At 41.5% G+C, this 17,307-nt stretch overlaps 1 protein-coding gene across 1 annotated transcript in view; it reads left to right on the top strand.

The window, feature by feature from the left end:
- Positions 1-17,307, top strand: part of INTS7 (integrator complex subunit 7) — a 128,701-nt gene that overhangs the window by 906 nt on the left and 110,488 nt on the right. Inside the window, exons 2-5 of the mRNA XM_077485738.1 lie at positions 5,386-5,515; positions 7,683-7,829; positions 10,788-10,925; positions 15,346-15,392. Of these exons, the coding sequence (XP_077341864.1) occupies positions 5,386-5,515; positions 7,683-7,829; positions 10,788-10,925; positions 15,346-15,392 (462 nt within the window). The remainder of the gene's footprint in view (positions 1-5,385; positions 5,516-7,682; positions 7,830-10,787; positions 10,926-15,345; positions 15,393-17,307) is intronic.

Below are 17,307 nucleotides of genomic sequence, written 5' to 3'. Positions count from 1 at the left end.
AGAGCTCTGTTATCCTAGGTAGGTGTCGTATGATGTCACCCTGCTTGTGCATCAGCACAATCTGTGACCCGTTGTGTCCACATGACCCATTGGAACGCAGATCGTTGTACTGCGCAATAGTGATTGGCCCTGGCACCATGTGATCACAGTGACCACATCAGTTGCTAACGATGGTGTGGCATTCATAGCCACTACGTGCTATTGTGATCCCTGTGATTGGCCACAGTGATCACATGGCACAAGGCTGATCACAATGGCACATGAATGGATGCCATTCACATTGTAAAAATTATCAATACAGTGATCACTGTAATAAGCAATCCTAGTGTAAAAAAAATAAATAAAAAATAACCTTGATCAGCTTCACAATACTGCTATACAGTGACAATGCTGCTTTGGTGATGGTATGTTAGATTATAATTTTTTTTTTTTGATATATACTGTCACCAGAGCAGTACAGTCACCAACCATGATGACCGCCACACCAGTCATAAAGTGACACTGTACTGCTCTGGTGACAGTATGTGAAGAAGAAAAAAAAAACACAATGCCCCTTGCTAAATACCTTGGTGTATCTCTTTTCCAAAAAGGGGTCGTTTGGGGGCTTCTTTTATTGTCCTGGCATGTTGGGGCCTCAAGAAATGAGAGGCCGTCCGCACATACAATAGTTTGTAGACTATAACTTCCACACAGACTAAATATTGTACACTCATTTGGGTTATTTTTTTTTTAACCAAAGAAATGTAGAAGAATACATTTTGGACTAAATTTATGAATGAAGATCATTAGCAAAATTTCTATAACAGACTAAGAGAAAATGTGTTTTTCCCAAATTGTTGGTATTTTTTTTTTCATTTATGTAGCGAAAAAAAAAGCCTGAGTTCAGATTACATACCACCAAAAGAAAGCTCTATTTGTCTCAAAAATTGATACAAATTTTAACATTTTTCTTTGGGTACAGTGTTGCATGACTAAGTAAATAAAGGTCTAATCTGGAGTACCTTGTAAATTTATTAAGAGAGTAAAAAGCTCATTAAAGAGAAATCAAAAAAATTGTATCTATCAAGGTCCTTCATCAGCTATGGCAAGCATGAAAATCAGGTTCTGATCACATTCATTATATACAGTGCCTTGCAAAAGTATTCACCCCCTTTGGCTTTTTTACCAATATTGTTACATTGCAGCCTTTAGTTCAATGTTTTTATTTAATCTGAATTATATGTGATGGATCAGAACACAATAGTCTAAGTTGGTGAAGTAAAATTAGAAAAATATATACATAAAACTATTTTTCAGAAATAAAAAACTGATAATTGGAATGTGCGTATGTATTCACCCCCTTTGTTACGAAGCCCATAAAAAGCTCTGGTACAACCAATTACCTTCAGAAATCACATAATTAGTGAAATGATGTCCACCTGTGTGGACATCATTCTATCACAACCAATTGGAAAGAACATGGCACAACAGCAAACCTACCAAGAGACCGCCGCACACCAAAACTCACGGACTGGGCAAGGAGGGCATTAATCAGAGAGGCAGCACAGAGACCTAAGCTTACCCTGGAGGAGCTGCAGAGTTCCACTGCAGACACTGGAGTATCTGTATATAGTACAACAATAAGCCGTACGCTCCAGAGAGTTGGACTTTATGGCAGAGTGGCCAGAAGAAAGCCATTACTTTCAGCAAAAAACAAAATGACAAGTTTGTGTTTGAAAAGGCATGTGGGAGACTCCCAAAATGAAGGTGCTCTGGCCTGATGAGACTAAAATTGAACATTTTAGCGATCAAAGAAAACGCTATGTCTGGCGCCAACTCAACACATCACATCACCCAAAGAATGCAATCCCCACAGTGAAACATTGTGGTGGCAGCATCATGCTGCAGTGATATATTTCAGCAGTCGAGACTAGGAAACTGGTCAGAGTTGAGGGAAAGATGGATGGTGCTAAATATAGGAATATTTCTGAGCAAAACCTGTACCATTGTGTGTGTGATTTGAGGCTAGGATGGAGGTTCACCTTCCAGCAGGACCCCAAACACACTGCTAAAGCAACACTTGAGTGGTTTAAGGGGAAACATGTAAATGTGTTGGAATGGCCTAGTCAAAGCCCAGACCTCAATTCAATAGAAAATCTGTGGTCAGAATTAGATTGCTGTTCACAAGCACAAACCATCCAACTTGAAGGAGCTGGAGCAGTTTTGCAAGGAGGAATGGGCAAAAATCCCAGTGGTAAGATGCGGCACGCATATAGAAACTTATCCAAAGCGACTTGCAGCTGTGATAGCCACAAAAGGTGGCTCTACAAAGTATTGACTTTAGGGGGGTGAATAGTTATGCACATTGATTTTTTTTTTTTTCTGTTATTTTGTCCTATTTGCTTCAAAATAAAATAAAAAAGACTTCAAAGTTGTAGGCATGTTCAGTAAATTAAATGATTCAAATCCCCAAACAATCCATGTTAATTCCAGGTTGTGAAGCAACAAAACACGAAAAATGCCAACGGGGGTGAATACTTTTGCAAGGCACTGTAGCAACTTCTCTCATCAACTGGAAATTGGCATCGCTGGATAATCTTCACTTACGGCTGAGTTCACACTAGTACGACAAACAAGCCGCATGACGTGTATAAATGAATGGTTCCCTATGCAAGCTCTTAACTGGTCCGACACAAGTCAATCCGACTTTGAAAAAGGTTCCTGAACTACTTTGGTCCGACTTTGATCCATCTTATCTATCTTCAGCCCTTCGAATCAGATCATCGTCTTAAAACTGATCCAACTTTGGCAAGCAACTTGTGCTCTGATGACGGTCTGGTATGGATTTTAAGGGGAACACCCCCCCCCCCACGCGATGCCTGAACCATACCAGGCTACATGCCCTCAACATGGGGGTCCTCTTGTGACATCACCGCCCGGGGCATGATGGGCGATGCTGTCACAAGGGCTTGGCCTCTGAATGACGTCACCAGGGTGCCCCGCTTCATGGCTATATATGTAACTGCACATGGCGGCCCTAGCATTACAGCAGGAGTTTGCTTCGGGAGAAGTTGGGAGAAGACAGTGGAGAGAGAACAGGCAGAGGAAGGAGAAGAACCGAACCAGAGGAAGATGTCGTCAGTGGAGGGAGAAGAACTGGAGGATGAAGACATTACCGGAGGGAAAAAGAATTAGAAGGAGAAGAAACGCCGGAGCTGCTTGTCAAAAACCTATCTGCTGTTATTTGTTTTGACACTTTTTTTTCAGGTGAATGGGTTGGGGTACTATGTTCACATAGGGTGGGGGGCTGAGATCTGGGGGCCCCTTTGTTAAAGGGGGCTCCCAGATTCTAAAAAGGGTTGTCAGGAAGAGGCCCTTATCCCAAAGAAGAGCCCCCCCATGTTGAGGGCATGTGGTCTGGTATGGTTCGGGGGGGCTCGCTCGTCCCCATCCCCGACCTGCTGGGCTGCATACTCAGATAAGGGTCTTGTATGCCTTGGGGGGGGGGGGGGGGTGGGTGCACGCCATATATATATTTTTTTTATTAATTTTTTTTATTTTTTTTTTTTGCTGTGGGGTTTCCCCTTAAAATCTATACCAGAGCAAAGGCTCTGGTATTGTTCTTGAAGGGGGAACCCTATGCCCTGTTTTTTTTTTTTTTTTTTTTTTTTTTAATTGGTGTCAAGTTTCCCCTAAAGATTCATACCAGACAAAGTGTCTGGTATTGTCAGGATCAAAGTCAGATCCCGTTCATTGAAGTCGAACTTCAAGTCGCAGGGCAAAGTCATATGACTGTCGCGTTGTACCAGTGTGAACCCAGCCTAAAGCAAAAAAAGAGATTAACGTCAGGAAATAAACAATTAAACAATGTTTCTGGTTATCCATACAAACATCTGGAAAAAAAATAAAAAACGAAATATTTAACATATTTAAGCAATTTTTATAAAAAGATGTAACTAATCTTTATTCAAAACTCTGAGATAAATAGTATCAAGTTGTGAAATCCAATTTTACTTCCCTCTGTTGTAACTTTAACTCCCTATTTCCCCCTCTCTTCAGTTGTAAAATGTGATCAAGTACCATAAATCTTAACTGGGCTACAGTGTGACCACGCTGTTTTAAAATGATTAGCAACTTGTAACTCCAACTGTGGGGAACAAATAGAGCAATTTTTTTGAGTGATAATATAGCCCACATGGACATTTAAGGATATAAATCACATATGTACTCTGACATGTGTAGAATCCCTTAATGTCAATAGTTTTCCCTATATGGGGATGTGTAAATGAGGTACACTTGATCATACTAGAGCACTGAACACAAGACAAACTATCAAAAAATAATCATTTATTTATTTTTTAACACACTGTCACCAGTCAGTGTCTCTAGTCACCGCCACACCAATTGTAAGATGAGTCTGTACTGCGCTGGTGACAGTATCTAAAAAAAATAAAATAAAAACATGCCATGCCTCTTACTAAATTTTTCAGACAGTCTCTTTTCCAAAAGGGTCCTTTTGGGAGCTATCTGTACTGTCTAGGTGTTTTAGGGTCTCAAGACATGAGATGGGACATCGGTACATCAGGATTGATCAATTTTCAGATATATATCCCATAGTTTGTGGGCTCTATAACTTTCCTACAGACTAAACAATATACGGTACACCGATTTGGGTTATTTTCACCAAAGAAATGTAGAAGAATATATTTTGGCCTAAATTTATGAAGCTCTATTTGTGTGTAAAAACAAAACGAACAACAACAAAAAAAAAAGATAAATGTAATTTGGGGTGCAGTGTTGCATGAAAATCGACTGTGCAGGAATGGGTAAAAGTGCCTGGTATTGAAGTGGTTAAAGTGGACCTTCCGCTCATCGGAATCTTCCCCCTCTGGTGCCACAATCGGCACCTTTCAGGGGGGAGGGGGGTGCAGTTACCTGGATTATCCTTCCGGGATAGCTCTCTGCGGAAAGGGGCGTAACTTACGCCCCTTTCCGCAAGTGCCCGCCCCTTCCCGCAAGTGCCCCGCTGCCTGCTGGGAAACACACAGATCCCAGAGGCAGCGGGGACCGTCCTCATTGCGCAGCGCGGCTCGCGCATGCGCAGTAGGGAACCGGGAAATGAAGCCGAAAGGCTCCATTTCCTGATTCCCATACCCAAGATGGCGGCGGCAGCACTCGAGTGTCGATCTAGAGATCGGCTTCGGGTGCCGACATCGCGGGCGCGCTGGACAGGTAAGTGTCACTATTTTAAAAGTCAGCAGCTGCAGTATTTGTAGCTGCTGGCTTTTAAAAAAAAAAAAAAACGCGGAGTCCCGGTGGACTCCCGCTTTAAACAAACATTTGTGGGTGAAGGTGCATGCTTTCTTTTACACTTTATCAGCGTATTGTATATGTTCTGTATTTTAGGGTTGCGATCTGGGAAGCTCGGGGAGCAGTGTGAAGCCGTCGTCCGTTTTCCAAGACTGTTTCAAAAGTATCCATTCCCCATCCTCATCAACTCTGCTTTTCTCAAGCTGGCCGATGTGTTCAGAGTTGGGTAAGTGGCTTCTGAGCATCTGTAAGATGATCTGCTATTCTTCATCATTTTGTAGAGTTTTCATGAGAAGATTTAAAGTTGAGTTCCAGCCTTTAAAAAAAAAATAAATAAATAAAACACCTCCGCGATGGTTGTATCTTATAGAATACATTCCGGCCTGTATAGTAAATTAACTCTTTTTGGTTGGATAGATCTGCAATTTACTCACTGTCACCTCCTTAACAAGCACGCTCCCATCTTCATTGTGGGTATCTGAAGCCCACTCGTAGCTCCCTTTGCTATACGGTGCTGCTGGCTACCCAGCATGCACTTCCAGTTCTCGTGCATGCACCCCACATACAAAGCGCTGCACACTTGTATTGCGGAGGCTGCTCATTGACTCCTGGGATTAATGACGCTTATATCTCAGGAACCAACGGGTGGCTGGATATGACATACCGCGGAAGTGCCCCGTCAAATGGCCAAAAAAAGGTTATAAGCTTTTGAAAGGAAAAAAAAATATTCCCATGATAGCAAGGGGGGTGAAAAAGTGTGTGGAAGTCAGCTTTACCTAGTTTTTGAATGATTGGGAGCTGCAAGTTAAGTGTTTAAACTGCATTTAGAATGGTCCCAGATAACACAGTTACATGACATCTGCAGATCTCTCTTTGCCGTGCTCTGAAAGCTGGTGGAGGAGTAAGCAAGCCCGGCTAAATCTGCCCTTCTAGATGAGAAAATGATCATGTAGGGAAGCAGGGAGAAGGTGAATACGCCAAAGTGCTCTAGCTGCCCCTACACTAGCACCCAGCTGTATTCCCTATTCCTGTACACACAGATACCGGCTTGTTAATACTGGAGATGCACTGGCAAGGAGGGGGTAAGAGAAGACAGCCTGAACCTTCTCCTCTCCTGATCACTTCAGCCCTTGGCTGTGCAGACTATGTTCTCTCTCTCCCCCTACCTGCCAGTGCAACTCTTTTATCCCTATACACACAGTTGCTGGCTTGTTAATATAGGAGCTGCTCAGCTGGGGCAGGGGTAAATGGGAAAGGACACAGCCTGCACAGCCGAGGCCTGGAGAGGAGAAGAGAGCCTGGAGGAGATGCAGTCTGCTCTCTCCCCCTCCAGCTTTTCCTTACTGTCCGTGCAGCCCTTTAGTATTAACAAGACAGACATGGCAGCTGTCTGTACAGGAGCCGCACTGTAGAGAGAACAAAGATTGCACTCTCTCCCTGCTAGATGACACACGATCAGGCAGGAAACAGGAGAGAGGAGAACATGCTCATCTAGTTGCTCTAGCCTCCCCTATAGCTAATGAGGAGTCACGTGTTGTGGTGTCAGGCTTCCTCTGAATACAATTGCAGAGCATGCTCATGAGGCAACGATTAGCTGGGAGAATCGGCAGATATAAGGTTGCCACCAACAATCAAGCAGTAAAATGGCAAGATCAACCAGGTATTTACAAATTTAGAAAGCGTGAATAATTGCAAGCTTCTGATAAACGGTACACTGCCTATTTTTATAGATAAATACATTAAAAAAAGGTTAATGACACTTGGGAACCCATGGTGTGTATGTGAGACGCTCAGGCTGCAAGGAAGTGTAATCCTATGCCTGCTGCTGTGAGTGCTGGCCGGGAAGGATAGCGCCCACGCTCCGGACAATGGTAGATGAGAACTGAAGGTCCCGGGAGCCGCACATCAAAACAAGACCCACTGTGTGTGAACAAGTGGCAGTCTCAGCCTGGACCTCCACCAGGCCATGCCCAAAACTTGTTTTACTCTGTCCACCCGCAATACCCATGAGTAAGCTTTGGTGGGTGGGATTAAATGCATTGGAGGCGTGGCCTGGCGGGTGGGTGTTACTGAATTTTGAAGTTTATTTTATTTTATTTTATTTTATTTTTTTTCTGTGTGTGTACACAGACATTCATTCGTTAGGAGCACCTTGTCCAACTGTATTTTACACTACAAGTTGAGTTGCTGTCTAATGCATGTGGCTTCTGATGTAAGATATGTTTTATATGTATCCAATTTTGTGATATGCATATTGTTTAATGTGTCTTATTTACATGAAGCAATAAAAAAAATATATATATATATATATATATATATACTAAAAAAAAATTGTCAATGCTCATTGAGAGAGTAAAGTTCTGCTTGAATGAACCAAATGCCTCTTTATGCAGGAACAATTTTCTCCGACTGTGTGTACTGAAAGTGACACAGCAGAGTGAGAAGCACCTGGAGAAAATCCTTAATGTGGATGAATTTGTGAAGAGAATCTTCTCTGTCATACATAGCAATGACCCGGTGGCTCGTGCGATTACATTGCGGTAAGTTTGAATGACTTGTGTTTCTGTTCATACAGGTTCAGAACCGGTGCTACATATATCAGAGGAAGAATACTTTACTACTTTATTGTTATTTCTTTTTTTTAAAGGCAAACAGTAAAATTTTTAGGTTCACAGCAAAAAATAGATGTGTGGGCCTGCTAAATAAAGCTACTAAACTGGCTACAGTATCATCAGTGCTGGGACAGGATCCTTTAGTAACCATGGCCTGCTTCCTTTAATTCCCTATTGGCTGCAAAGTTTGATGGGTTGCCTCAATAGCCAATTGAAAGGTAAAGGCACCAGGAAGAGGTAACTGCAACATGACTTTGAGAGCTTTGGCACTGTTTGCACGATACAGAGTTGCAGATTTTTCGTGTGCTAGGTCTCTAAGTGAACTAAGCATGAGTGTGAGCACTGGAACATGCCTATGTTATAATCCTGTGAAACTGGTTTCTCAAGCCCACAAGTACACTGGAAAACAATTTTCGAGGATGTCATGTGGTATGCAGCCACTCTACCAGTAGTTGGTATTTTTAGGCCTTTATAGTGAAGTCATTGCAAGCTTACAAACGGCTTTCAGTCTTTATGGGGAAGCAGACATATTGCTCAGAGTACACTGATAGAATCCCAACTGGTTCATTCTAGGGTTGCACCGATACCAGTATTGGTGCCAAAACTGTATATTTTCATTAATACTCATACTTGTGAAAATGCTTTGATACCCTTGCCATGCGATTTGAGCCCATACAAAATGAAGGGGCTCAAATTGCACTGCAAAGATATGCATGCAATTTGAACAGGAACGCGGTGTGATTCCTGTCCAAATCTCATGCAGTTTTCTGCACCGCTCCGGTGTGAACCCAGGCTTGTCGTAGCGACTTCAGCCTGTGTTCACACAGGAGCAATGGGGACCCCGCATGCGTTTTGGACAGGAATCGCACAACATTCCTGTTCAAATCAAATGTGATTGTTTGCAGTGCAATTTGAGCATGATCATTTTGTATGAGCTCAGATCGCACCGCAAAGATATCGGTACTCGGTACCGGCGAGTACTTGACCAAAAGTACCTGTACTTGTACTCGTTGATAAAAATCTGATATAGGTGCAATCCTAGTTCATTCACTTTTTTTAAAGAAAACTTTTTTGTGAGAAATATAAAAGCTGCAGTTGCTGACCTCTTTCTGCCATTTCCTTTCTGTTGTTTTCTATCTTTAATAAAGGGAAGTATGGCCAAAGCTTTTGCACTTATTTTTGCAAGTCCTGTGACCCAGAATCAGCCAACAGTTGGATAAAGTTGTCTGTCGGCTGACATCACAGGCCTGCTCCAATCTCTGGATGTATCCGGACAATAATGGCAGCTCAGAAAAATGCTGAGAGCCTGAGCCTGCTGCTCACAACCCCTCCATTGCCTGGCACTCCAGTGAGCACTGAAGGGGCAGAGCAGAGAGCGGTGACGAACAGCTGTCGCATAATCGCCCAGTTCTCAGGCTTAGAGCTGGCTGGGGACAGCTGCAGCATCGGACTGATGCTGCAGCCATGTAGATGTGTATGTATGCGTGTATTTATTTCTTACTTCCCGCACTTCTACTTTTAATATAAATGTGTAAATTATACATCATCTAAAAAGATCTCTAAAAACAAAAATGTTATATACAGACCTAACAGCGCTAATCGCTTAATATAAACTCCGATATTATTTGTATGTGCCAATTTTTATATCAAGTGTGTATAAAATTAACAATCAAAGTTCATATAAAATCTATATAAATATTTGTCCACAGATTATATATTGAACAAGAAGTCTCTTTATGTTGCAAGATGTGGTGCGCCACAGCCCATCTACGGTATCCAATTCACCTCCACACGTGCAGAAAGAACACACACAAGGGGATGTGTGACAGATAAGGCTCCCCTTTGGTACTGCTCTTACCAGAACCAGCCGGTCAATCAGACATATCAAAAAACTCCTGCGATATATTAGCTACTCCATCCACATCATAATACAGATCAATTCACAATATTGGTGCTTAAAAAGCAGTCTGTAAACCTTCTAAAGCAGCCTTCAGAAGAAGGTCCATCTTCCATGTCTGCCCGGATGGGATGTAGGAGGTGACGCTCCGGCTCTCAGGATGCAGCTGTGTCCGAGGCTCCGGCTGGGAGAGAAGTACAGCGAGTTTGGCGTATCGCAGCTGAGTGTGCAGGGAGTCCACCTCTCCTCTCCACCTCCGCCCACCACACTGTATGCCCCCCCCTGCACTCCTTGCGCTCTGATCTGAGAGGAAGAGGGTGGGGTGGCTGCAATGGGCGGACGGCTGAGTTCGGTAGTGTGGAAGCTGGATGCACAGGGAGCGGAGGTGGAGAGGAGAGGGGGACTCCCTCTCATCCTGAGAGCCGGAGCATCACCTGAGTGGCTCCTACATCCCATCCGGGCAGACGTGGAAGATGGACCTTCTTCTGAAGGCTGCTTTAGAAGGTTTATAGACTGCTTTTTAAGCACCAATATTGTGAATTGATCTGTATATGATGTGGACGGAGTAGCAAATTAACATCTTGCAACATAAAGAGACTTCTTGTTTAATATATAATCTGTGGACAAATATTTGTTATATAGATTTTATATGGACGTTTTTGACTGTTAATTTTATACACACTTGATATAATAATTGTCACATACAAATAATATCGGAGTTTATATTAAGTGATTAGTGCTGCTAGGTCTGTATATAACATTTTTGTTTTTAGAGATCTTTTTAGATAACTATTTTTTATTCAATTCTGAATAATTCCAAAGCGACTGCTGGAATAGGTTGATATTGTGTTGAAATTGCACAGCCCCCAGTTTATGCACTTTTTTTTGTGTGAGTGCCTGTGTTTATAAAGAGAACCGGGTGGTGTTTTTTATATAAACGTATAGGACATTATGTAAATTATTCATGTTCTCTTCTTTATTTGTGTCAGGATGTTGGGTAGTCTGGCTTCCATAATTCCCGACCGAAAGAATGCTCATCACAGTATACGCCAGAGTTTGGATTCACACGATAATGTGGAGGTGGAGGCTGCAATATTTGCTGCCGCCAATTTTTCTGCACAGTCAAAGTAAGTGTTCAGTTGTTGTTCTGTATTAAAGAAGACTTGTACACAAATCTCAACATTAAGCAAAAGAATCTTTTAGGATAGAGTAAAGAAATATGACAGCTGCCATTGTTGACCTCTTAAAAATGCTAGTTACTTGGCAGTGGGTTGTCTTCAATATATTCTGACTCGATGATCTCCATTAGAGAGCTGGAGGAAGTGCCAATGGACTATGGGTGCAGTAATCATTGAACTTGTGTAATCTTAATAACAAGTCTGTTCTTTATTCAAATTTCTCTGTGAATGAATGACGCAGCTCTGTGGGAAGAGCCACACACACTATCGCTAAATTCAATACCGACAGCTGCCTCCAGTAGGCTGACCCCCCCCCATGTTGTCAGAGGAATTTGTTTTTGAGTGGGATGATCAGCTTGGCGCCATGTTGCCTGTTACACCCTAAATATGGGTATAACATGCTTTATACCAGTGATGGCAAACCTTGACACCCCAGATTTTTTGGAACTACATTTCCCATGATGCTCATACACTCTGCAGTGTGGCTGAGCATCATGGGAAATGTAGTTCCAGAACATCTGGGTTGCCAACGTTCACCATCACTGCTCTACACTGTGAAGTTTGCTATGTTTCAACATGGGTTCATTTAAAATTTAAAGGGGAATTCCATTTGAAAACTTTTACTACTATTGAACAGAGTGGGAATAAATTAGAGCATCTTCCAGTTATTTATTGGTATCCGTGTCCACTTTTGGGGAGTTTCTCTCTTAATTCCTGTACAGGAGACAGAACAGTAGATTAAGGAAAATCTCCCCTAGGTGGAAGCAAATCTTTTTTTTCTAGAACAGGAGAACACCTTGGAATATTTGGTAGGGCTTTTTTTTTTTTTTAAATGTAATCAGTTGTATTTTGATTTTCACAGTTCGTAAAACAAACAGTCCATATTCTTCTAACTTACAAGTTCTGTAAACCATGTCATGATATTTACCCTCAAAGCATCCTAGGCATAGCGCTATTACTAGTAAATTATTAGCATTCGAAGACTGCATCTTCATGCTAAGTTTGAGTATAGAGTATAAGTACAGCAGGTAAAATTATTATTATTGAACACATCACCATTTTTCTAGGTAAATCTATTTCTAAAGGTGCTATTGTCATGAAATTGTCACCACATGATGGTAACAACCCATGTAATCCATACATACAAAGACACCAAAAAAAATTCAGAAACAAAGTTGTGTAATAAAATAGAATGACACAGGGAAAAAGTATTGAACACAAATTAAGGGAGGTCTAAAAAAGGCATGGAAAGCCAAGACCCCAGCTGAAGTCTATCAGTAATTGGGAAGAAATCCTGCCTCTTGTCAGTGCAAATTCATATCAGTCCCAACTGATGGCCTATAAAAATTTGTCTCATTACCAAGGTAACACACAGACATCTCATGATGGGAAAAAGCAAAGAGTTTTCTCAAGACCCTTTCAACCTTATTGTTGCAATACTTACTGATGGCATTGGTTACAGAAGGATTTCTAAACTTCTAAATGTTCCAGTGAGCACTGTTGAGGGCATAATCTGGAAGTGGAAAGAACATCATTACACCATAAACTGACCGTGACCAGGTGCTCTTCTCAGGATTTTTGACAGGGGTGAGAAGATTTATCGGAAGAGTTGTCCAAGAGCCAAGGAACACTTGTGTAGCATTTCAAAAGACCTGGAAGCAGGTACAATTGTTTCAAAGAAAACCATAAGTAATGCACTCAACCGACATGGCCTGTATGCACACTCACCACGCAAGACCCCATTGCTAAAGAAAAAGCATGTTGAAGCTCAATTTATGTTTGCTGCACAACATTTAGACAAGCCTGTAAAATACGGGGAGAATATAGTCTGGTCAGATGAGACCAAAATTGAACTCTTTGGATGACATAATACACACCATGTTTGGAGGTCAAATGGCACTGCACAAAAACACCCCCATACCAACAGTGAAGTTTGGAGGTGGGAACATCCATGATGTGAGGCCGGTTTTCACCATTTGGTCCTGGCAAACTTCATATCATTGAAGGAAGGATGAATGGAAAAATGTACCAAGACATTCTTGATAAAAATCTGCTGCCATCTATCAGGATGATGAAGATGAAACAAGGGTGGACATTTCAGCAAGACAATGATCCCAAACGCAAAGCCAAGGAAACCCTCAATTGGTTTCAAAGAATGAAAATAGCTAGAATGGGCAGCCAATCACCTGACTTGAACCCAATAGAAAATCTATGAAACAAACTAAAGATCGGAGTTCATAGAAGAGGCTCATGGAACCTTCAAGATTTGAAGACCATGTGGAAGAATGGGCCAAAATCACACCTGAGCAATGCATGCGACTAGTTTCTCCATACAGGAGGCCCCCTGAAGTCATTACCAACAAAGTATTGAATACATTTCAGTTAGCGTGTTCAATACTTTTTTCCTATGTCATTGCATTTTATTACACATAACTTAATTTCTGAACTTATTTGTTTTTGTCTCTTTGCATGTATGGATTGCATTGGTTGTTACCGACATGTGGTGAAAATTTAATGTCAATAACTCCTATAGAAATCTGTTTACCTAGAAAAATGGTGATGTTCAGTACTTATTTTATCCACTGTATGCACTTATGCACCCATGTGCATATACATATAGTGAAAAAAAACTATCTCTGTGGGAGTCCAGTTACATTACTTCAAACAGTTTTTATCAAGTCTACTGACATTGGCTTTAAAGTCTGCAGCTAGCTTGGCCAATTAAATATTTTTTATGCAGTTAGTGTCTTGGGACCTAATCCAGTTATTTCCTGTCATGGGCCCCATAGTTTTACAGTTATGTGGGCAGTCCCTAAGATTTTTTTCTTCCCCCCCTCAACAGAGAGTAAGCTTGATTTTTCTGATTCAGCAGTTTGACTCTCTGACCTTCTGACTTTGATGCAGTTTGCAAAGGTGTAAATATGACAAGCCGATTGTTGACTTTTAGATGGAAGTGATCTGGTGGCCGTACATTTACACCCAAGCACTTAAACCCCCACCCAAAAAAACTTTGAGCCCACCTCACCCTCACATACACGCACATACGAACATTTAGAACTCCAAACTGATGGCTGATAAGGGTTTTTAAAGTGTTTTAAACCCAAAGCCAAAACTGTAATATATTGCAGCTTACCAATCCTTTGATGTGGTGGCTGCATTCGTTTTTTTTCTTTGTTTAGACTTTTTGCCTCTGCTTTCACCTGATGATCTGGTCAGTAAAACACCTTTTATATTAGTGCCCCACTCTGAATGAGCACAGGGGCATCTTTGGACGGCAGCATTGTTATTCTGGGGGGCGGGCGTGTTGGATGTACTAGCATATTTAGATACACAAACAAATTGAAGCCAAACTCCAACTCAAATTTCATTTACAGCAACGGTTTGTTTCCATCTTTTGGGATAAAGGGTTTACAGGAATAAATAAAAAAAATCATTGCAAGCACCCCTGTCGGTGGTAAATGGTTTGTCTCAGCACTCTAAAGGGATACTTTTTTTAAGAACAAACTTATTGTCTGGATCACCAGGTGAAAATAAAAGAAAGCCATAAAAAAATGAATTCAGTCATCAATATAATTGCTAATGCAGATATCAATATCTAAGCTCCAATATGGTAAATGCTTGCTTTTGGGTTTAATACCACTTTTTAAAGTGTCACACATGGAAAAAATTTTTACAATGTTGGCATATATTTATTTTAAGTGTGGGAGGATGGAGATTGTTGGAGTGATCCATTGGGTTTACCAGTGGTTCTAACTATACATGTGATATGACGACTAATGCAGTTTAGTGGTTTCTTAACAAGTTTGCATTAAAGTGATACTAAAGGATATATATATATATATATATATATATATATATATATATATATATATAATTTTTTATTTATTTTTTGTAAAGAGGTTATATTTGCCTGCTTTGTGTGCAACTATATGGCTTAGAGCCGTCACCTACCTCCTCTTTGGCAGTCCTTCTCTGCCTCTCTCTGCTCCTTCTTCCTCTGTGTGCCCTCACAGCAAGCCATGTGCAATGGGGGCACCGGTGTGTACGTTCCCAATCCTGGTTGTATGTGTTCATAGACAAACACAGTGTTGGTAAGCCACACCCCTGCTCCCTCCTCAAAGGAGTTTGACTGCAGCGGGAGCCTATTGGTGTCTCCTGTGAGATCAGGAAATAACAGGATCGGTGCTGTAGCCTGAACAGTTCTTGGATTGTTGACAGTAAGTGTTTAGGGAGGGGGTGCGGGGGCTAGAATAGGTAGTGGTGTGTTTTAGGTTAGAACTGGGAAGCCAACATGTCATGTATAAATAGTGTAACTTGCCAATGCATATGCTGCTGTTTAGCAATTGATATTGTTACCTTCTCCTTGTAGAGATTTTGCTGCTGGAATCTGCAACAAAATTGGTGAAATGATTCAAGGTTTGTTCATGTTTTCTATTTTATTTCTAACTGGTTTTAGCTTGCTGATGTGTGTTGTGTTTTTTTTTTCTCCATTTAAAAAATAATACATTTGCTCCATAAAGATATACTTGAGGTGAAAAAAAAGCTGGACTTCAGGCAAGTCGTGAAATATGCAGCTGAAATACATACTGTGTATGGGAACTGTTTTACCTGCCAATGGACTGTATATCCAAAAATAATTTTATTAAAGATTTAACACTTTACGTTGCCACTCTTATCAACACATTACATAACCCATTTTACACAGATCCGTCTGAGTCGGCCATTTATACAGATACCGAAACAGTTGTAATAGAGGCATTATGTCACTGAGACCCAGACCTCCAGTCGTTGACCAGACTTGCCCTCATGATGTGGCATGTTCTCAATATGAAGCCGCCCCCCCCTTACCCAGCATTAAGTCCGAGCAGTGGACCCATGATCAGATCCACTGGGGCAAGCCCAAGGACAGCCAGCAAGGAGCCCACAGTTTCTCATATTTAAGTGTAAAACCCCTGTGTTGGTATATAAATTCCCCCACCGTGGGGGGGGGGGGGGGTCTTCAGACTTCCAGTGCATCATAATTAATTAATTTCCTTGCCTGAAATAAGACTCTAGTTGTGGCCTCTCTTTCCCAGTCATTTTCTTCCGGTATACCAAGAAAGCAAGGTTTTGGGTATATGGGCAAGGATGCTTGAAATACAGAATTAACCTTACTACCCTGCCCAATAAGAGTGAAGTTTTGGACACCTCCACAAAAGGTGGATTAAGTCTCCATGGTCACGTTTACATCGTGAGCACCTAGAATCTATTTGCAGCCCCATCACCTGTAACCTATGTGGGGTATAGTACACCCTTGGCGATATATATAATTGGGTTAGTCTCTGTGTCACATTTAATGAACATGTCACTAACGACTAAAAAACCTCTTCCCATTGTTCACCTGCCAAGAGACCAACATCCCGTTCCCAGCACTCCATCACTCTCAAGGGGTGCATTTTTAAATATGCCTGCAAGAGCATAGCATAACGTTGACAAATAATATCTTTAGAAGATTCAGCATCCCTAAGAAGATTGAAAATCAGAGTTGGGGACAGATGCCACTTGGAAGATTTACTCTGAGCCTGTATAGCATGTTGTAGCTGCAAGTAAAAGTTCATAGAGGGTGGTAGATACCCCATTGTGGAAGATTTGTTTGAGCTATATTACTCCTTCCACCTAGCCCCAGATTGTACTTTTGGCTAACTCCAAATAATTACTATTCGACCAAATGGGACTGAATTTAGTGTAGCCATCTACTCCTGGAGGTATTTGGCTTTATTCCATAACTTCTAAATAAGGTTATACGTCGGATACATTTTGTGTGTGGTATTCCAAAAGCTTGAGCCTCAAGTGTCTGTGGGATGGGGCCCCTACAAATAGAATAGAGCATCACAGCTGATGAGGAGCCTCCCACCATACTGTCCAATTCCTCCACAGCTGATATATTACTAATGAGATGCTGGAGCTGACCTGTTAGGTAGTACAACCATGGATTGGGCAAAGTTAGCCCACCATCATCCTTAGGCCTCTGTAAATGCTCTAATTTAATTCTCGGAGTACGATCTTTCCATATTAAGGTACGGGAAAGGGAGTTGACAATGCAAAAAATCTTCAATGGGTTCACCATGGGGGTACTATGGAGAAAATACAGCAACTGGGGCATGAGTATAATCTTAATTACATTTGTCTTCCCTGCTACAGATAAACAAAGGGAATTGCATGTTTTAATGCAGTCTCTAAAGCGCTGTAGAAGAGGAGAAATATTTAGCCGACCTAAATCCTGGGAGAAGGGGGTTACCTGTACCCCTAAATATTAAAGGAAGTGGTAATAGGAATAGGTCACCCAGAAGCC

The sequence above is a fragment of the Lithobates pipiens genome, unplaced genomic scaffold (genome assembly GCF_037356315.1).
Source record: "Lithobates pipiens isolate NorthernLeopardFrog02 unplaced genomic scaffold, aLitPip1_a1.2 Scaffold_18, whole genome shotgun sequence".
Lineage (NCBI taxonomy): Eukaryota > Metazoa > Chordata > Amphibia > Anura > Ranidae > Lithobates > Lithobates pipiens.
This window is presented reverse-complemented; position numbering and strand designations above follow the sequence as displayed.